This window comes from Cricetulus griseus, chromosome 4 (genome assembly GCF_003668045.3).
Source record: "Cricetulus griseus strain 17A/GY chromosome 4, alternate assembly CriGri-PICRH-1.0, whole genome shotgun sequence".
In the NCBI taxonomy this organism is placed as follows: Eukaryota; Metazoa; Chordata; class Mammalia; order Rodentia; family Cricetidae; genus Cricetulus; species Cricetulus griseus.
The window spans coordinates 57,686,922-57,708,590 of record NC_048597.1 but is presented as its reverse complement, the minus strand read 5'-3'; the positions used below and the strand labels follow the sequence as shown (position 1 = coordinate 57,708,590).

The following is a 21,669-nucleotide window of genomic DNA, read 5'->3' as shown; positions in this document are numbered from 1 at the left end:
TTTTTAAATACCAATTACTTATAAACAGTCTGTTTCTTTGAGTTCCTTTCAGCAAAGTTTTATAATTTTTGGCATATAAGTTGGACACTTCTTATTGGTAGTGACTAAAAATGCCATAAAATTTTAGATAATGATGTTTATCCTGTAGCTTTGCCAAACCCATTATTAGTTCCAATCTTTTGTGTGGATTTCTGTGGATTGGATACTGTTATCTGAAGATACAGTTTTACTTGTTCTTTACCAGTCCAGATACCTCTCATTTCTTGACTTATTTCCCTTATTTGAACCTTCACTACTAGATTTAATACAAGTACTGAGGCCAAACATCTTTATTTACTCCTTTTTGGAGGTAAGCTCTTAGTTTTTTAATATGATGTATTTAACTCGGTTGTAAGTACAGATTGATACAACCTCACTGTATTAAACTTGACTATTTCTCCATTCATCTATGCTCTGTCCTTAACAAGGAAAAAAATGATGCTTCTGAGGTGGCTTGTGGGTAAAGGTCCTTGTCTCCAAACGTAGAGGACTGAGTTTGATTTCCCCAGAACTGAGAGCACTGACTCCCCACAAGTTGTCCTCTGGCCTCCATGGTACACACACACACACACACACACACACACACACACACACACACACACACACACACTTAAATTGTAAACTTTTAAGATATAAATAGTAAAAAGATTAATGTAGGACTAAGGACAAAATGCAGATTTCTACAGATCCATTAAAGAGGTATAAAACAAAAAACCCAGGATAGCCAAAATAACCCTGTACAATAAAGGAACTTCTGGAGGCATCACCATCCCTGACTTCCAGCTCTATTACAGAGGTATAGTCCTGAAAACAGCTTGATATTGGCACAAAAATAGACAGATAGACCAATGGAATCGATTGAAAATCCTGATATTAACCCACAGACCTGATTTTTGACAAAGAAACTAAATCTACACAATGGAAAAAAGAAAGCATCTTCAACAAATGGTGCTGGCATGACTGGATTCGAACATGCAGACGATTGCAGATAGATCCATACCTATCACTATGCACAAAACTTCAGTGCAAATGGATCAAAGATCTCAACATAAATCCAACCACATTGAACCTTCTAGAAGAGAAAGTGGGAGATATCCTTGATCGAATTGGTACAGGAGACCGCTTCCTGAACATAACACCAGTAGCCACAGACATTGAGATCCACAATTAATAAATGGGACCTCCTGAAACTGAGAAGCTTCTGTAAGGCAAAGGACACAGTCAGTAAGACAAAACAACAGCCCACAGAATGGGAAAAGATCTTCACCAACCCCACATCTGACAGAGGGGTGATTTTCAAAATATACAATGAAGTCAAGAAGCTAGCCACCAAAACAACAATCAATGAAATTAAAAAGTGGGGTGCAGAACTAAATAGAGAATTCTCAACAGAGGAATCTGAAATGGCTGAAAGACACTTAAGAAAGTGCTCAAAATCCTTAGCCATCAGAGAAATGCAACTCAAAACAACTCTGAGATACCATCTTACACCTGCCAGAATGGCTAAAATCAAAAACACCAATAACAGTCTATGCTAGAGAGGATGTGGAGAAAAAGGAACACTCCTCCATTGCTGGTGGGAGTGCAAACTTGTAAGACCACTTTAGAAGTCAGTATGGCAGTTGCTCAGGAAAATGGGAATCAGTCTACCTCAAGATCCAGCAATTCCTCTCTTGGGCATATACCCAAATAATGCACATTCATACAGCAAGGACATATCTTCAACCATATTCATAGCAGTGTTGTTTGTAATAGCCAGAACCTGGAAGCAACCTAGATGCCCCTCAACTGAAGAATGGATAAAGAAAATGTGGTACATTTGCACAATGGAGTACTACTCAGCAGAAAAAAAAAAAAAAAAAATGGAATCTTGAAATTCGCAGGCAAATGGATGGGTGGAACTAGAAAAAACCATCCTGAGTGAGGTAACCCAGTCCCAAAAAGATAAACATGATATATACTCACTCGTATATGAATTTTAGACATAGAGCAAAGGATTACCAGCCTACAGTCCTCATCACCAAGGGAACTAGGAAACAAGAAGGACTCTAAGAGAAAAATGCATGGACCCTGGAGAATGGGAAGGGGCAGGATCTCCTGAGCTGATTGGGAGCATGAGGAGCCCTCTTCCAGTGGCTGATGGAGGCAGAGGCAGACACCCACAGCTATACACTGAATTGAACTCTGGAACCCAGTTGCAGAAAAGGAGGAATGAAGATCAAAGCGGTCAGGACCAGACTGGTGAAACCCACAGAAACACTAGCCTGAACAAGGGGGAGCACATGGACCCCAGACTGCTGTCTGGGAGGTCAGCATAGGAATGATCCAGACCCCTGAATGTGGATGTCAGTGAGGAGGCCTCGGGACTCCATGGGCCCCTTAGTAGTAGATCAGTATTTTTCCCTGGTGTAAGAAGGGACTTTGTGAGCCCATCCCATGTGAAGGGATGCTCTCTCTGCCTGGACACATGGGGGAGGGCCTAGGCCTGGCCCAGGATGATGTGGTGAACTTTGTGGAGCCCCCATGGAGGGCCTTTCCCTCCCTGGGGAGTGGAGGGGGGATAGGGTGGAAGGAGGGGAGGGAGAAGGGATTGACATGTGAAGCAAGCTTGTTACTAATTTGAACTAATAAAAAACATTAAAAAAAAATGTTGAAATCACTTTCATCTTTTCTGTCATTTTCTCTCAAAAGAAATTCTAAAGGCTAAATGTTAGAAAAAATTCATTCAGTTAATAGTTGATAAATTTCTTACATAATAAAATCTCCAATTTTTCCATATGTTATATAGTTGATAGTTATAAGTATTTTAAAATCAACCTGGATTCATTATTTGCTTAAATTTTAAGCACACTCTTTAGGCCTTATTTTGATTTAGTTATGTTAATTTTTCATTAGGAAGAGCTTTTGCTTTTCTGTACAATTTATTTTAGATTTTTGGCTTGTGTGGTGTTGGCTTTGAGGTTTCTAGTTACTGAGATTATGCAGTGTGTGAGTCATGAATTATGAATATTGATGCATAAAATCTTGAATGTCAATATATTACTTTATAAGAAAAGTATTACTAAGTTGAACCTAAACTTCATGGTATTAATAAATTCAGCATCTTTTTTATCTTTCTTTGGCTAAGTCATACACTTTTAACGTAATAGGATTGTCTTGTTTGATTGTCTTAGTGTTTTCTAATTAGAAAATGTAAGTGTGTCAGTAAAGGACTGTTACAGCTTTTTGTGTTTCTTTAATGTCATATATGTACCAGTTATTTAAAAAGTATGTAATTTTTAAGTTTATTAATAATAAATGCTATTCCAGTATGTAAATAATAACCATTTGAAAGATCCATAAATTATAGTGACAAAAATGTGAGATGCCTAGCAGTCATCTAAAAAGAAAATACACAGAATTTACTGTAAGAAGACTATATCTGAATTCAAAGTACATAAAAAAACACCATTAACTGTGTTTAGTGAGATTTATCTTTAGGATGTAAGAAAAATACAGCAAAGTCATATCAATAATTGTTATCTACCACAATAACAGAATGAAATTCAAATTTAATTGAGTTTTAATCAATTTAAATTTAAATAGCAACCATTGAACAGCTCTGTAGATGAATTATCTATATCTAACTCCAATCCTCCACAGCATATACAACAAATTCTCTTTCATTTCTTTCCTTTCTCTCCTCTCTCCCTCTTTTCCCTTCCCCTCCTTTTCATATATGAATGGCATTGTGCCAAATATATAGATGAGCCCGGAGAAAATGAATAGGACCATGAAAAAATTACATATGATTGTGGGAGGCGTATTGCAGTCTTTCTGTTCTCTTCCTGCTTATGTCTCCCAGTAGATGTGGATTGCAAATGCCCTCCAGGAAATATGAGCTCTTTCTGGGCAGAACTAGACAAAGGGTCACTACTTATATATAGTGAAGAGAGCAAAGGTGCTTATGTTTTGGGGGGGGTTGCGCTGCGCGCGTGCGTGCGTGCGTGCGTGCGTGCGTGCGTGCGTGCGTGCGTGCTGCGTGCGTGCGTGCGTGCGTGCGTGCGTGTGTGTGTGTGTGTGTGTGTGTGCATGTGCTTTTGTTTTGTCATCTCGTATAATTACATGAAAAAGCTGGTATCTTAAAAGAACAGTAACTCGTTATTTCTCATAATTTCACAGGTTAACTAGCTGGGTATTCAGCTAACAGTTTTGGGTGGGTTTTTGCTAAAAACTAGAAAGTCTAAAATTACTTCATGATCTTGAATGGCCATTGGTACTGGCTATTTGGTTAAGAATGAAGCCATGGCTAAGAGCCAGGGAGCTTGGTTTTCCTTCATTTGGATCTGTTCACCAGCAGTTTGAGTTTCCTCAAATTGTATTTGCTAAGTTGTAAGAAATGAACTGTAAGACAAAGCCAAGTACTACAAGGTATCATAAAACCCAGGCTCAGAACCATCCAATATCATTTGCTTTGTCACAGGACTTAGCTCAATCCTAGAGGAAGGGACATAGTCTCAGTGCCCCTTGGTGTTAGATTTAGTGCAACAGTAAAAGTGGAGTGGATGATGTGAGCCATTGTCAGAAATAGACTCTCATAATCTCTTTTGACCTACATTGAGTAAATTGCCTCAGTCCTTGTTACTAGAAATTGGAATTCGAGGATTCAAACTCAGGTTAATCTGATTCGAGCACACTCAGTATGAGAATGCTTCTTTGGAGAGAATAGAGATAAAGTGAAAGGAGGAAGAGAGCGTGTCTGGTGTGTCTTAGATGGGAGCAAGTGGCAGATAAGGGTTAATTCATATAGGGCCTTTGTTAGAAAGATGCAGACTTTAGTTTTAGACAAGGAGAAATTCAGAAAGTTTGGAAAGAAGTGTGTTATGTTACCAACCTGGACTTTTGAAAGATGAGTCTGTTTAAAACACAGGATGATTGGGGGCTGGAGAGGTGGCTCAGGGGTTAAGAGCACTGACTGCTCTTCCAGAGGTTCTGAGTTTCGTTCCCAACAACCACATGTTGGATCACAACCATCCGTAATGAGATATCATGCCCTCTGGTGTGCAGGCAGAACACTGTATACATAATCTTTAAAAAAAAAAAAAATCCACACTTGCAGAATGATTCAGGCAGCAGATATTGTTAATCTAAATTTGATTGAATAGATAACATTCATTTGCAGTATTCTAGAAGTGCAAATGAGCCTGAATCAAAGTAATAACAATGGGAACAAAGAAGTGATAGTTTTTCAAAAGTTAAAATAGTTAAATTTGGGAGAGCTGACAATTGGATTGGCTATGTGGATCAAGACAAGAAAGATGGGGCTGTAGGGGGTTGGTTAGCAGTTAAAAGAGCTGTCAGCTCTTTCATAGGACCTAGGTTCAGTTCCTAGTACCTACACGGCAGCTCATAACCACTAAGATTCAGTGTACTTTTCTGGCCACCTTGGATAATTGCATGCATGTGGTGCATAGCCATGTGCAGACCAGACATTCGTACATATAAAATAAATCTTTAAAATCAGCCTTCAGTCGGGTAGGGGTACACGCCTTTAATCCCAGGACTTCAGAGAAAGAAGCAGGCCAACCAGATCTGTAGAGTAAGTTCCAGGACAGCCAGGGTTTCATAGAGAAATCTGTCTTGGTGGGGGCAGGGGGGGAAACTAATGAAAATTAGTATAGTAAAAACTAAATGCACCCTCCTATATTTGAGAGTCATGGTAATAATACTATAACATAGTCACATTTACACTCTTCCATTCTTTGTAAATCTTTCCTAAAATTACTAAAATGGAGCTGTATCTTTTAACTGTCATATTTAACAGGTTTTCATTAATAAATCATGTAGAATTATCTTGATATTTCAGGTTTTTCATTCTGAATTTTTAAACTCCTCTTTTTCCTCTGTAGGTTAATGGTACTGATGCAGATTATGAATATGAGGAAATCACACTTGAAAGGGTAAAAACTATTATCTTAATCTGTTGTTTGAACTTTTAAATATATTGTTCAATCATAGATTGCAAGGGAGAAATGTCTTTCAAAATTAGAAAAATGAAATGTTTTCTTTAAGATCACAGATCATAAAATGAGCCATGCTATTTTCAAAATGTTTACTTTCTTTAATATCATTTAAATTTTTGTAGATTTACAGAAAAGGCATATGAGTAATATAGAGAATTCCAGTTACTTTGCACTGTATTTTCTCTACTGTTAACATCTGCCTTTGTTACAGTGTATTTGTTTCCACTAATGGGCCAATATATGTATGTACATTATTAACTGAACTTCTTATTCCCAGTTTTTATGTTGTTGTTTTTCTTCCAGGAAACTACACTCCATTTAGTTATCTCCTTTGGGTACTCTAGACTATGATAGTTTGTTAGATTTTTCTTTTTAATTGTTTCTAAGATAGTAGTATGGTATTTGGGCAGTGGCACATTTATATTCCCAGAACTTAGGAGGTAGTGGCAGGAGTTCAAGGCCAGCCTTAATGTATAGCAAATTCAAAGCAGCTTGAGCTACATGAGACTTAGTCTCAAATATACATACCTACCTACATACATTTGTATATGTGAAGATAAGAGTGTGTGCCTGTGTGATCAGTTTATGCTGTATTTTAGAAAGGCTGCCCTTGTCTGGCAGACAGTTCCAGGGAATTCAATGTTTTATACAAGTAACTCTCCAGAGTAACAGAATGTCTGCATTTTTAAAACTAAAATCTTAGATCCTTATGTTTTGTTGTGTTTGAAGTCATAATGGATGCCCTGGAAAATAAGTAATAAGTCTTTGTTTATGTAGTAGATCTTCATCTACTACTTAATTTCAGGCCACCCACTTAAGCTAGGCAGGTACCTCAGTAACACTCAAGTAAGTTCAGCATTAATCTGTTACATATATTTTAATGTGGCATTTCATGACATCTCTTGCTATTTGATTTATTCTTTTTAATCCTCTCTATGCCTTTTAAATTTCTCATATTTAGGACTGTATATTTTTCACTGCCTGAAAAACTTGAATACTTAAATTTCTTGGCAGTTTCCCACAATCTTTTAGTAGTGTTGACATCTTGCTAATTCTTTAAGGAATTTAAACTGAAAAAAGTTAGTTATTGGAATTTTAGGACAAGTATTAGGAAATTGGATGTCTGTGTTATTAAATATGAATAGTAAAGTAACAAATCATATATACATACTTATTTGAGTTGCTAGAAAGCTACATGCAGAAAATACTTAAGAAAATAAAAATTTCTAGCTACCTTTTCTTAGGTCAAAGAATACTCATTCTCTTTATAGACTTTTTATGGCAGTGGGACCCCTTTTGTGTGCAAATATTACTCAGAAATTCAGTTTTCCTGTTTGTAAAATAAGCAAAAAAAGTAAGATGTCAATTGGCAAAGTCTACTTGCCATCAGAAAAGCTCACCAACATTAAGTTCTCAGATGGGGCCTCAGTACTAAAAAAATGCCATGGTATTTGGGTATGTTATTTAAACATCTCAGAGAGTAATGGCTACTCAGCAGCTGGCAAAATGGTCAGAAGAAAAGCCCCACCTTCACCCCCTTTTTAAAAGGTGAAATGATGTTTGTCCTGCTCAGAAATAAAAGAAGCAGCCAGGCATTGTGGCATCTGTATCCTGGGCTCGGGAAGCCAAGGCCAGGATTGCATCAGGTTTGATGTTAGTCTAGGCTACATAGGAAGACCTTTCTCAAATACATTAATTAACTAGTTAACTAATGAAGTGAAGAAATTTGTCCTATCAAATATGAAGAGGTACATTTGAAAAGAAATGTGTAGTTCCCCTCTGGGTAGAGAGTGATTAACAAACAAATTACACATACTTGTAAATAAAGAACTTCAAACTAGGCTGCTGAAGAACCTTTCCTTCAGCCTCCCCTACTGAGCAGTAATACCTCTCAAGAAGTTTTTCCTTATGTGAGGAGCATGTCTATTTAATTTCCAGTCTTTCTCTTACCTGTGCATAGTCCTTTTTGTATTATAGTTCCTACTTAAGTGTAGTTTCTAGAGCCTAAATGCTTAGATCTCTGGATTTTTTTTCCCTCTGTCCTTAGGGAAATTCAGGGCTTGGTTTCAGCATTGCAGGAGGTACAGACAACCCACACGTTGGAGATGACTCAAGCATTTTCATCACCAAAATTATCACAGGAGGAGCAGCTGCCCAGGATGGAAGATTGCGGTATGTCTGAAACTTAATGTTATGATGTTACGAAGAAGAAACAACATAACAACTAAATGTAGGTAGATGCCCAATCCTATTTAAATGACCAACTCTCAGGTAATTTTGCTCTTTGTATTGTTTCTATCTTTTAGGAATTCAGTTTTATATTAGTTACTATAATACTTTGAGTAATGCATTTTGATAGCTTAAATGTCTAACCAGTTTTATAGATGTCATGAGTTATCCTTGGTGTTTTCAGTAAAGTCACAAAACTATTTTATTTTATGCCTAAGCAAACATACATAAACTTACATATGATTTATATAGTGTTCTGTTTCTTTGATTGGTCTGTTTTGTATATTAGGTACAGACTGACATGTTGGGAGTACAGATTTTATAATTTATGTGCTATTAAATCAATATCTTATGTTAGGGTTCTTAGTACTTTATGTTGTTCCTCACTGGTATGGCAGGTAGTATATTAGTAGAATTAGACATAAAACTTAGGAATTTGACCATCTGTGCTTACGAGATGTTTACTTCCTAATCTTACATCACTGCCCTTTTGTGAAAGTGTATGTGAAAATTATGTTACTTGTCTAACTGAAGAGCACTCCCAAAGTACTAGTCATTCCTTTGGGTGTGATGTATATCCTATCACGTTTTAAGGAGTAATTTTAATACTACATTTCAGATTTGAAAAAATTAAAATTTCATCACTTAATTTCAGTTTTGACACTATCTTTTTCTGACCTTCAACTAGTTTAACTGACCTTAAGTTTCTTTGAGCTTCATTTTTCTTTTTGTTTGTTTTGATTTTTTTGTTTGTTTGTTTTGAAACAGGTTTTTCTGTGTAGCCCTGGCTGTCATAAAACCAGGATGTCCTTGAACTGAGAAATCTGCCTGCCTCTACCTCCCGAGAGCTGGACTTAAAGGCATGCACCACCACCGCCTGGCCATTTTTCTTTTCTTTTCTAAGATTGATCTATTATGTATATAACATTCTGCCTCCATGTATGCCTGCAGACCAGAAGAGGGCACCAGGTCTCGTTACAGATGGCTGTGAGCCACCATGTGGTTGCTGGGAATTGAACTCAGAACCTCTGGAAGAGCAATTAGTGCTCTTAACCTCTGAACCATCTCTCTAGCCCTCTGGTCATTTTTCTTATTATTAAATACAGCTCTGTCACTCATTAGTGACCTTATGGGCACTATGTTAAAATCCATCATGCCTCATTTTCTCCATGTATTAAGTGGGTAAAATATATATATAGACACACACACACACACACACACACACACACACACACACACACACACACACACACACACACACACACACCTGGTACAAGTAGCTTTAAGGATTAAAACACTAAGGAAGTGCCTAGCATGTGGTCATTACCAAGTGTTTGCTATTTTTATCACATATCTTTGTCAGTACGTAAGAAGTGTGCAAATAATTTTTTTAAGAATCTATTTTCATTTTTTATTTTCCTCCCTTTGCTAGCTCTGGAGAAATTTATATATTGAAATTTACCATGTAGCTTCTTCATTTATACTTTCTGGAATAATATTTTATCAAAACAAAATTAAAAATTGGTAAAATAAAACATTGGTACTTACTGTTGTACTATTTTATGTTTTTCTCAGAGTAAATGACTGTATACTGAGAGTAAATGAAGCGGATGTTCGAGATGTAACCCATAGCAAAGCAGTTGAGGCATTGAAAGAAGCTGGATCTATTGTGCGATTGTATGTGAAAAGGCGGAAGCCAGTATCAGAGAGAATAATGGAAATAAAACTCATTAAAGGTCCTAAAGGTGTGTTGTAAATCAGACTAAGACATTACTAAGAAATATGAGTTAAACATTTTTTTATGTTCAGAGGTTATCATACTTCTAATTTCTACAGAATTTCAGTAGGTTCATAGAATTTTTTGTTATTCCCACTGCTGTTTGTCTCAAGTAGATGTTAGAGTAGCTGCACTCTACCAAGGTGGCAGCATTTGAAAAGGTCCTATGTTCCTTTCCATGTACTATACACATTTTACTGTTATGTGTGTATAAATTTAAGAGTAAGTTCTTTGTGAGGTTGTATGTGTGTAGTGTTTGTGTGCATGCCCATATACATACCCCAGGCATGCTTGGGGAGAACAAAAGGTGATAACAGCTGTCCTCTCTGTTACTCTCCACCTTCCCCCCCCCTTTTTTTTAAATGATGTATTTATTATTTATACAAAGTTCTGCCTACATATACACCTGCAACCAGAAGAGGGCATCAGACCTCATTACAGATAGTTGTGAGCCACCATGTGGTTGCTGGGAATTGAACTTAGGACCTCTGCAAGAACAGTTAGTGCTCTTAACCTCTTGAGCCATCTCTCCAACCCTCCACCTTACCTTTTTAGAAAGGCTCCCTTGCTTTTCAGTGGCCTACCCTTAATAGCTTTAAAAAGAAGGAACAGAATCTCTACTTTAATTTTTTTTAATTGCATTTATTTATTTGGTCAGGAAGGAAGAGCTTGCCATGTTCTACATATGGAAGTCAGGGCAGTTCACAGACGTTAGTTCTCTCTTTTTTCCATGTGGATCCCTAAGGTTAAAGGTCAACTTATGTTGTCAATCTTGGTGGCAAACACCCTTGCCAATTGATCCATCTCACCAGCCCTCCACTTAATGTATGAGTATGTTACGATAAATCTTTCCGCCAAAAGGCTGCCTGAGCCCCAACACCACGTGGGAGCTTTACGCCAGCTGCCTGCCCGAGTTAGGCCCAAATGAATACACAGAAACTTGTATTAGGTACAATGCTGCTTGGCCAATGACTAGAATTCTCATCTGTTAGTTAAGTCTTAACTATCATAAACCTATATATTTTATAAGACTTATCTTATCGGACGCCTTATTGACATCCCTCCTTGCCGGTGGATCACATTGTGCTGCTGGAACAAGAGCCGAAGGGAAAAGAGAGCCCTTCCTGTTTCTCCTTCGCTTAAATATGAGTCTCCTTGTTGATGTCACTTCCTGCCTGGATCACCACTTCTCTACTACATTTCCCAGAATCCTCTTTGGCTTCTAGTCCCATCTAACTTGCTGTCTCGTTGGCCAAACAGCATTTTATTTAACAATCAATAAGATAAACATACACAGTACATTCTCTGTTTTTAAGTGTCATTTTGTTAAACTCATACTATTAAAAGAAATATTTGTCTCTTGAAATCATGTGTAGTGTTTATATTAACTTTTTGGTATCTCCAGAGTAAATGTAGAGTATAGGTCAGATTAAAAGAAGATGGTATGGTGTATATCATGGCAATCACCTCTGTAGGGAGGGCTGGTAAAGTGATTTGTGAATTCTGAAGACACTGATGGTATTGAGGATAAGTAGAAATAATAATTCTAGTAGTTGGCCTACTACAGGAATAAGATAACAACAAATAGGAACTGGAGAATTTGGTATTGGAGATGGAATTTTGGAAGTGCACCAATTGTTATTTAAAGTTGTCAGTTCAAGACTATTGGGAGGGCAAAGTGACCACATTTGTAAAGCCTTGTGTTCTACCTAGTACAAAAAAAAAAGTATTTCCTCTCAGTTATTTCAATCTTGTGAAAATGTTAGTATTAGTAAACATTGTAATTATGACACAAACAAAATTAAAACATAATTTTATGTTTTTGTTGATTCTCAAGTCTACTTACAGAAAGACTTTTAAGAAGAAACCCAAAGAAAAAGGAATACTTATAACTATTAGAATGCCTGCATTTATAACCTAAGGGTTGGTTTTTGTTTTTTTGGTTGTTTTTTTTTTTTTTAATTTAGATTCATTTTATCTGTATGAGTGTTTTGCTTGCTTAAATGTCTACGTACCATGTTAGTACCTGGTGGTCACAGGCCAGAAGAGGGGCTGGGTCCCTGGAATTGGAGTTACAGATAGTTGTGAGCCATCATGTGGGTGCTCAGAACCAAACTCTGGTTCTCTATAAGCGCTGTCAGTGCTCTTCACCACTGACCACCACTCCAGTCCCTACTCTCAAGATTTTAAAAGCAGATAACTAAATAAATAATTTTCTGTGTGGTAGAAAGATCACTTCTGATTATCATTCTTTTTCCCCTGAGCTGTAATTCACCTTATTGATGAGATTCTAAATAAGTGCATTCTAATTAGGTCTTGGATTCAGCATTGCTGGAGGTGTTGGAAATCAGCATATTCCTGGTGATAACAGCATCTATGTAACCAAAATAATTGAAGGAGGTGCGGCACACAAGGATGGCAAGCTTCAGATTGGAGATAAGCTCCTAGCAGTGAGTATGAGTAGTGTTCTAAAGCTATTCTCTTCTCATGTTTACATTTTCCTGTCAAAACTGATCATTTCCATACTGAAACCATGTAAGAGACATCTGAGTGAGTGAATTCTAGCATGCACTGATTCTTACTGCCTTTTTTCCCCACCAGCTGTACTCTTTTTGCCCCCCACCCCACCCCCACCCCCGTCTCTCCTCTCTCCTACCTCTCTTTCCTAGTTAAAGAGTTGATGTCTTGAAATGCACAGAATTGTTAAATCACAATCTAAGTTTACAATGTAATCGTGTGTGATCCTCTTTTGTTTTAAATCATTTATTTATAGCATAATAAAAACCAATGAAGTCATTACTCATCCCCAAAACTAGAACACCAATAATTTTGTATATCTTTTTTTAATTTTTTCTAGTTATAATTTGTTTAAACAGGGTGTGGAGAGATGGCTCAGTGGTTGAGAGTGTTTATTGCTCTTTCAGAGGACCTCGATTTGGTTCCCAGCAGCCACATGGTGGCTCTAAATTACAAGGAATCTGATGCCACCTTCTCACCTCCATGAACACCAGGCATGCATGTGTTCATAAAATGATTAAAAATGTTTAGTTGCATACATGTCTAAATATTTATCTTCTATTCTTTGGAAACTTTTTTGAGGGTATTGGATTATTTATAGTTGTCTCCTATTTTTTTCACTCAGTGTGGTGTTACTGTGATGTTCCCATATCATTTCCTAGAGCTAAAATCCATTCCTACAAATTTAACTATGTGACTCTATATCACAGTCTGTCCCTTAGTCCTCATGTTCTCTAGGAAAATGCAACCTGAAGTAAAGTTAAGATCCTAAGAGGCCTAGAGAGGGAGAAGAGAGCTAGACATGTATCTTAGTTAGGGTTTCTATTGTTGCAACTAAACAGCGTGACCAAAAGCAAGTTGTGGAGGAAGGGGTTTATCTGGCTTATACTTCCATCCCCAAAAGAAGTCAGGACACGAACTCAGCGGGCTAGCTGTCTGGCAAGCTTCCTGCTGAGTCCCCTGTTTCTGCCTTCCATCTTTAGGAATGCTGGAATTACAGATGTGTATCGCCACAGCTGAGTTGTTTTTTGAGTCCAGGAATCTAATTCAAGTTGTCAGGATTGTGTAACTAGTTCTTTTACCCATTTAGACATCAATATTATTTTTTATTTTTATTTTTTATTTTTTATTTTGTGTATACAATGCTTTCTTTTTATTGATTGTCCAGAACCAGTATTATTGGCAGGAAACCAATAACCTGTGTTGATTTTTCAAAAACAACAGGACTTTTCATTGTGTCTCAAATAAACTTTAACACTAAAATTATTCAGTTTTGAAGCTTCATTTTTAATTGACTTAACCTGGTGCATGACACACCTTCATTCTTTAGATAAACTTTTTGTATTTAGCATAATTATTCTCTAACTTGGTATTTTTCTTTATCTTACTATCACTGGTTCGCTCCTTTCTTATTACTCTCTGATCTCTCTAGAACTCTCTAGAATCCAAACATTAAGATATACATGCATTCTGTGTTTTGTTAGTGCTTAATCCAAAGGTCATTATTTAAACTGTTAAGTCAAGACCCTGGTAAATGTCAGATAATTTTGCTCAAGTCTAAAACTTTGAGATCATCTTCTTTCCTACTGAACATTGAATCTCTCAGTATATCTTGTCAGCTCTTAATGTTACATATCTGATACTGAATAAGAAAACATTTAATGACAGAATGTCTTGGTATTTGTGCATAGTTTACTTTTAGTTTGTATTTTAGTACCATCTCTCCCTAAAAGAATGTAATTGTGCCTTCAATACTATATCCCTAATGCCAGTTGAGGCTGAGGAAAAGGAGCTAGGATCAAAATTGTCTATTTCATGAACATATGTAATCAATTTCCTTGTATCATAGAACAATGGGCATTTTTCTTTCCACATATCTTTGTTTTCCTTAAGTCACTTTCCCATATCCCGCATCATTTTGGTAATGGTTTTCAACTAAAATCAGAAAGCATATGAAAATGTCTTCAAATATTATCTCGGCATTTTCTTGTAGGTGAATAGTGTATGTTTAGAAGAAGTTACTCATGAAGAAGCAGTGACTGCCTTAAAGAACACATCTGATTTTGTTTATTTGAAAGTGGCAAAACCAACAAGTATGTACATAAATGATGGCTATGCACCACCCGACATCACTAACTGTAAGTGTATTAGCTTAAGGTTTCCTAAATTTGTCTTATTTTCACAAATATGCTATTTATAATGTTATCAGTATACTGTAATAAAAAAGAGTAAACATAAAAATACTGTGCAAACTCAGTGTTAAGTAGATGGAGACAGGAAGATCCACACTGTAAAAATAATTTAAGGCCAATCTTTGTCACTGACTCTGTCTCAAAAGGAAAGAAAAAAGAATGGCTGAAAAGATGGCTCAGCAATTAAGAGAGCATACCGCTTTTACAGAGGCTCCTACTTTGGTTCCCAGCATCCCTTCAGGTGGCACACAACCACCTGTAACTCCAGCTCCAGGGATCCAGTGCCCTCTTTTGCCCTCAGGCCCCTGCATTTGTGTGCATAAACACACATATGCACATAATTTAAAATAAAATCTTCTTAAGAACATACTTTAAAAGAACTATTAATCATTTAATCTGTTAGTTTTTTTAAGAAATCTGTTAAGCTGGACTATGGTGAAGCACACCTTTAATCCCAGCACTCAGGAAGCAGAAGCCGGTGGATCTCTGTGAGTTCAAGGCAGGACAGCAAGGGCTACACAGAGAAACCCTGTCTTGAAAGATCAAAGCAACAACAACAAAAAAGACTCTGTTAAGTCATGATCTTCATCATAAAAATAGTTTTCGCCTTGATTCTCAAGCTTTTCTGTAAATAACAGTTACTAAAAGTATTTTGCAAAAAATGCCAATTCATGGGATGTACTGAAGCACAGAAATAAACAAGTAGTTTATTCTGCATATAGGCAAATTAATTCAGATGCTCCTGTTGGTTCACTGACTATGCTTTGACTTTAGTATAAATGAATTATTTTCTTAATGATGTTCAGCCTTTCTAATCAACAGAGATAGTATACCTCTTTTTGACAAAGAAAACACCTCACTACTTATTTGTAGTTCTTGTATGTCCTTGATCTTGTGTATAAACTTCACATAAGGACTTTGTATGTGTTTATTTGCAACTTAAAGAACAATCTAGCTTGTTAATTCAGACATCAGTTTCATTTTGAATACTGCCTATTTAGGACAACCATGTGCACATTTGGGGAAGCTCTTCCACAAATTGATAATTGATATCCTAATTCTGATCATCAAGTAGCTAGGTTATTGCCTAGAAAAACATTAAACAGAAAAATGTTTTTTATGAGATTAGTCCTTTTAATGATAATGACATGGTATTTTTTTAAGTGGAAGAGCTAATCCTGAAGAATAGTAAGTAATAACGACCATTGTTTGTGATGTAAGCCAGGTGCAATGTTTAGCAGTTTCTTTTTATTCTTGTTTCCTGTTAATGAACTAATAGAACATTAGGAGAAAATAGTAGTTCACCTTGTCTAGCTCAGCTTTGTGTTTTAGTACCGTTCCCCATCTCAGGCAATTACAATCATGAATTTGGAATATACTTATAAATTATATTTATTCAGTATGTGAAAAGCATGAATATTTTGTGGGTTTTTTAAAGCATTTCAATTTATTTTTCATAGTTTTTCCTTCCTAAGCCCTTGTCAGACCTTACATTCAACTTACTGCCTATTCCCTGTATTATAATCATCTTACAGATCTGATTTTATTCATTGAATACTTAAATTATCTTAGTTGCAACATTTATTCACATTGCCTTTCTTAGAGGTGACAGAAAGCTGCACTAACTTACATAAATCCTGGCTTTCTAGTGTCTTGATTTTGTGCTTTCTCTCCTGCCCTCCATTTCAGCTTGAGTATGTAAGTCCTTCTAATACTTTAGACCTTTTCAGTAATTGTCAATACCTTCATTGTCTTTTAACAATTTTAAATCAGTCACAGCCCTCAGTTCGACCTCATTTGATCTTCAGTGATTTGACTTCATTTCTTTGCCTCCTTATATCTGTTTTCTTAATGGATTTTTTAAGCTTAGGCTTTACGGTTTCTTGGTGATACTCATTTCTTTGCAGTCCTTTGACCCTTCCTTCCCAACAGTGTTTCAACCAACTGTCTTTTTCCTTACTGGTCCCTCACTGCAGAACATAGCTGGAGATTTGAAAGTACTGTGATAAGGAAGTTCCCTTCCAGGAGATTAAGGAGTAGATGTAAAATAAAGGAGTTGAGGGAAGAATTATCAGTGAGAAAATGAATAGGAAAAAGTACTAGGCAAGACTGGGGCTCCCTTAGTCAAGAGTGAAGAGATGGCATTTAATCTTGTTATTTTAAAAAGACAAGTATCCCTGTGTGTGTATTTGTTACTTTGTTATATGTAGATATTTTAGATCTATTCCTTGTTCTTAGATTTCTGTTTGTACTATTGTAACCTGCTGATTTTGCTTGCCTTAAACATGTAGGCTCTTCAGGTCAAATCACTTTGGTTATTTATTTTCTTGTTGTTTTAGTGCTATGTGGGATTTTATTATATGAACATACAGCAGATTTTCTGTTTGACTGCTAGGTCTTTTTCAGTTTTGGTTTATAAGGAATATAGCTGCCATGGGTGTTTTTCACATGTCTTTTTTTTTTTTTTTTTTTTTTTTTTTTTTCCACCATCATTGTTTAAGACAGAATTGTGCTGTATAACCCAGGCTGGCCTGAGACTCATGCTTCTCTTGCCTTATGCTTCTCCTTGGTTCTGTTGACATGTGTGTGTCACCATGCCCAGTTTACATTGCTGTGTTATAGAGCTGTTGTGTATATGTATTTATAGCCTTTAATTGATGATGCTAAACAATTTACAAAGAATTTGATGAGACCTGGTGAGTTTAAGGTGGTATGGCCATAGATAAATTATCAAAGAACGTATGTGAAACACTTTATAGTCTGGGTTTTTTGTTTTGTTTTTGTTTTTGTTTTGTTTTTGTTTTTTTTTCAAGGCAGGGTTTCTCTGTAGCTTTGGAACCTATCCTGAAACTCGCTCAGTATACCAGGCTATCCTCGAACTCACAGAGATCCACCTGTCTTTGCCTTCTGAGTGCTGGGACTAAAGGTGTGCAACACTACTGTCCAGCTTAGTCTGGGTGTTTGCATCTTCAACTCTTAGAATCATTAGTCTTTTTTTACTGATTACAAATGGATATTATTGAGTTATGCATTAATCATTTTCATACTGATCCTCACTCATTATTTTTCCTGGTGAGAAAAAAGGCAAAAGATTCATATTATCTAAAGAGAAACCAGTATTTTCTGGGTGATTGATAATGTTCAAAACCTTCGTGTGATTATTGCTTAGATTAATATCTTTTATGCCATTAAGTTAAATTCTATATGCTTATGTGTGTGTACATGCATGTGTGCATGTAGGTGTACATATGAGGCTAGAAGTCAATGTCAAGTGTCTCCTGTCACTCTCTGCCCTGTCTTTTGAAGGTCTCTCACTGAATCTGGAACTCAAAGAGCCATCTAAGCTAGCAGGCCAATGAGCTCCAGGGATTCGCTTGTTCCCCTGTCCTTCTTGCCCCCTAAAGCTTTGGTTGCAGGCCCACCCCCAGCTTTTCTTATTTGTGTGGTGGGGATCTGAACTCCAGTTTATATGGCAAGTATGTTATTGACTGAGCCGTCTCCCCAGCCCTTACATTATTCAGTTAGTATTCTCTGTTTCTTACTGATTTGAAGGTGGTATTAGGAATTCAAGAAATTACAGCTATCTTCATCTAGTTTGTTTTACTTTTCCTCTCTTACTACTTATTTTTAAATAAAATTTTGTATTTTGATCCAATTAATTGAACAATTTTTAAGTCTTCAACAGGAGACAACTGAGATATTTCTAGAGTTTATGTTGTATTTGGTATTAAAATGAAAAATTAGTCAAAATATCTACTAAAATCACTAAGACCAGCTCCAACAGCCACAGAACCAGTGAGGATAGGCTGAGCTTGCCCTCAGGGATGTGTTTGAAACTGACCTGTCATTTCTCCAGGATAACCAGTGGCTGCAAACAAGTTTTCACTAATTGCAGACTGCCTAAGTAAGTGTGTTTGCTCCCTGTGAACATGGCTGGTCTGTTGAGGATAATTGAACAGAGTAAAATGCCAAATTATCCAATAATTTCCTGCAACCTCGCCAACTTTAAAGGTGCCTTAAGCACCAATCTGTTTGCCTGAAGAGACAAGATAGCCTTTGGGGCCTAGGTCATAAACCCAGATTGTTTCATCCTTTTCAGCCATAACTTCACAACATCCTGGGTATGCCCTGCTCATAGGGAGAATGAAGAAGAAAATGGCTTCTCTGCTTTTCCTTCCAAACCCCAAACCCTGCCTGCAGAAAATCACTTACACTTGCAATTTCATAGCTTTCTTTGGGACAGAACACCAAATTATTCGTGAAATCCGACTGGCCCTCTAAAACCTTGCGTTCATTTTTATCTTGAAGATCTCAAGTAAATAATCTAATCACATCAGCAGCTGAAGTACAAATTGATTACTGGAGACAGGAAATCAAGTGTGGCCTCTGGCCTACAGGCTACCCCATCATGTGAAGTGTTCAGTATTTATGCTGAATTCCTTCAATTCTGTTTTTCTCTCCTAGAATGTTACATGCTAATAACCACATAATTACTGCCACCGTACACAGTTGAGTTCCTGAATTCCCCCCTCTACCACATGCACACAATCTTCTTAAGCCAGGCAGCATTTCTTGTGACATTTGTTTCATCTTGTATATCAAACTTGAGCCCTTGTAAGAATCAAAAAGCCTTCTATTGGATGTCATGAATCAATCTGAGCACTGCTCTCCTCGCTCTGGCAGCTGCTACTCACACCATCCCTAGAGCAATTTTTTTTCACGATTCATTCTTTCAGAATTCATTGAGATCATTTCCCATTCTACAGTCACATGAGGGAACTTAAAAGTTTTTTGTTTTGTTTTTTTTTTAATTTTTTTTTTATTAGTTCAAGTTAGGGAACAAGCTTGTTTCACATGTAAGTCCCTTCTCCCTCTCCCTTCCCTCACCCTCATCCCTCCTTCCCCACCCCCAACCGACCCAGGAACTTAAAAGTTTTACAGTTTTATCTGTAACATCTAAGCCTGATGTATTTTAATTTTTAAAGGTAATATATTTCTTTCAAACAGATATCCCAATGATCAACACCATTATTAAACAGATTATTATTCTTTTTTTAAATAATTGCAAACATTTATTAAGCACCAAAGGTATACAGCAATGGTTGCTGCACAATTATTGATATAATTTACTACTATTAAGCTTACAATCTAAAATAAAGAACAAGAATATTGTCAGCCTACATTGAAATTTCCTTAACTTGGAATCCTCTACTTTGACAAATGGATGAGGTAAAATGACCTATTTCTGGTCATTTTGGAGGCTTTGAACATGACACAAAAAATAATTTATGTGTATCCATTTTTTCCTATATTATTAGGATAACTAAGGATAAAAAGGACACTTAGAAATTTGATAAGCACAATGAATTATTTCAGATTTCCCTTATAAATTCAAACAGATGTTCACTGGCAAATGCCAGCAGCCAGTGAAAACCCATAATAAACAGGAACTAAACCAAGACTTTGTCTTTACCCCTCTTAAACCTCTCTATCTACTTCTTCCAAACTAAGGGCTCCAATGACACCCCCACTATGAGAAGTGCCATATCTAGACGAAGTATCATATAATTACCAAGTCATACTTGCAGGAATATTCCTGTCTGAATTTGTCTGAGCGAAGACAGCAGTGGGGACCCTTATGTGATGCATGTAAGACATGTAAGCCAAGGCAGTCGGGCTCAGGCCATGCACATCCAAAGTGATAAGGGAAGCATGTGAATGCTTGCTTTTTCTGTTCTCTTTTTCAAGTGAGGTATGTACAAACTCAGCATCATGGCCCTAAACTACAGATTCTACTTGTCTAAATGCATGTATAATACTTCATAAATACTTGTATGGTATTCACTGCTAATCACTACTAGCTGACAAAAACACACTGAAGAAATTTTGGTTCTTGTCAAATGCAAAGATAATTTTAAACTGCTAAACAAACAAAGCATGTATTATTTTTAATCACTATAATTTTCTTAATCCCAAAAGAATATTAAGAAGTAAAATAGTTGGTTACAAGTTGTTATCTGAAATGTATTCCATAATGTGCATAACCAAATATTTTTAAAAATTTAAGGTTACAAACATAGCATCATGAGATACCCTTTTTTGTATATATGTGTGAGTATCTATGTTTGTACATGTGCATGTGGAGGCCAGCTGTCAATTTTGGGTGTCACTCCTCAGGAACCACCCACCTTGCTTTGAAACAGGATTTTCCCTTGGATCTCAGGCTCACCAGTTAGGCTTCATTGGCCACCCAGTGAGCCTAGGAATCTGCTCACCTCAAGGCTCAATCTCAGGTCCTAAGGCTGGTGTGACAAGTACTTTACCCTCTGAGCTCTTTCCAAGCCCCTGAGAAGCCTTAAAGGCTAAACAATATACTAGTGTTGTTTTAGGGGACAAGCAGCTCACATTGTAATCTAGGAATGGCTGCCAACCCACAGCAATCTTCCTGCCTCCGCCTCCCAAGTGCTGAGATTACAATTGTCAGTCACCATATCCAGCAATGTTTTAATAATATCTTGGCAACTTAGGAAAAAAAAAATGTAACGTTAGGAACAGAAACATTTTTAAAACATTCATATTTTTCATGTTGAGTTTTTACAAAAAGAATAGTCCAGACATTTCAGGATAAAAATTTTTATAAAATAGAAATCACTGATTTTTACCTAAAGTTAATATTCTTACTACCTTCTTTCAATTTAAAAGTATCATTTATACCTTTTTAGTAGTTCATAGTAAATAAGATCCAGTTATGAAATTTGAAATAAAAGTACCTAAAACACCTATCCTCATCATTATACTAAGAGGACAGGGATTAATTTCCATTGTTAGTGGTGAATGAGTCTAAATTTATAAATCTCCAACTATTTATTTTTATTTGGTATTGTATGAAATATCTAGAATTCCTGATTAGAGG

General features: G+C 36.5%; 1 protein-coding gene across 10 annotated transcripts in view; it reads left to right on the top strand.

The window, feature by feature from the left end:
- Positions 1 to 21,669, top strand: part of Dlg1 (discs large MAGUK scaffold protein 1) — a 204,465-nt gene that overhangs the window by 121,994 nt on the left and 60,802 nt on the right. For all 10 annotated transcript variants that reach the window (XM_027412872.2, XM_027412879.2, XM_027412878.2 and 7 more), the window contains 5 exons: positions 5,928 to 5,978; positions 8,089 to 8,213; positions 9,846 to 10,015; positions 12,361 to 12,497; positions 14,558 to 14,702. In XM_027412872.2, the coding sequence (XP_027268673.1) occupies positions 5,928 to 5,978; positions 8,089 to 8,213; positions 9,846 to 10,015; positions 12,361 to 12,497; positions 14,558 to 14,702 (628 nt within the window). The remainder of the gene's footprint in view (positions 1 to 5,927; positions 5,979 to 8,088; positions 8,214 to 9,845; positions 10,016 to 12,360; positions 12,498 to 14,557; positions 14,703 to 21,669) is intronic.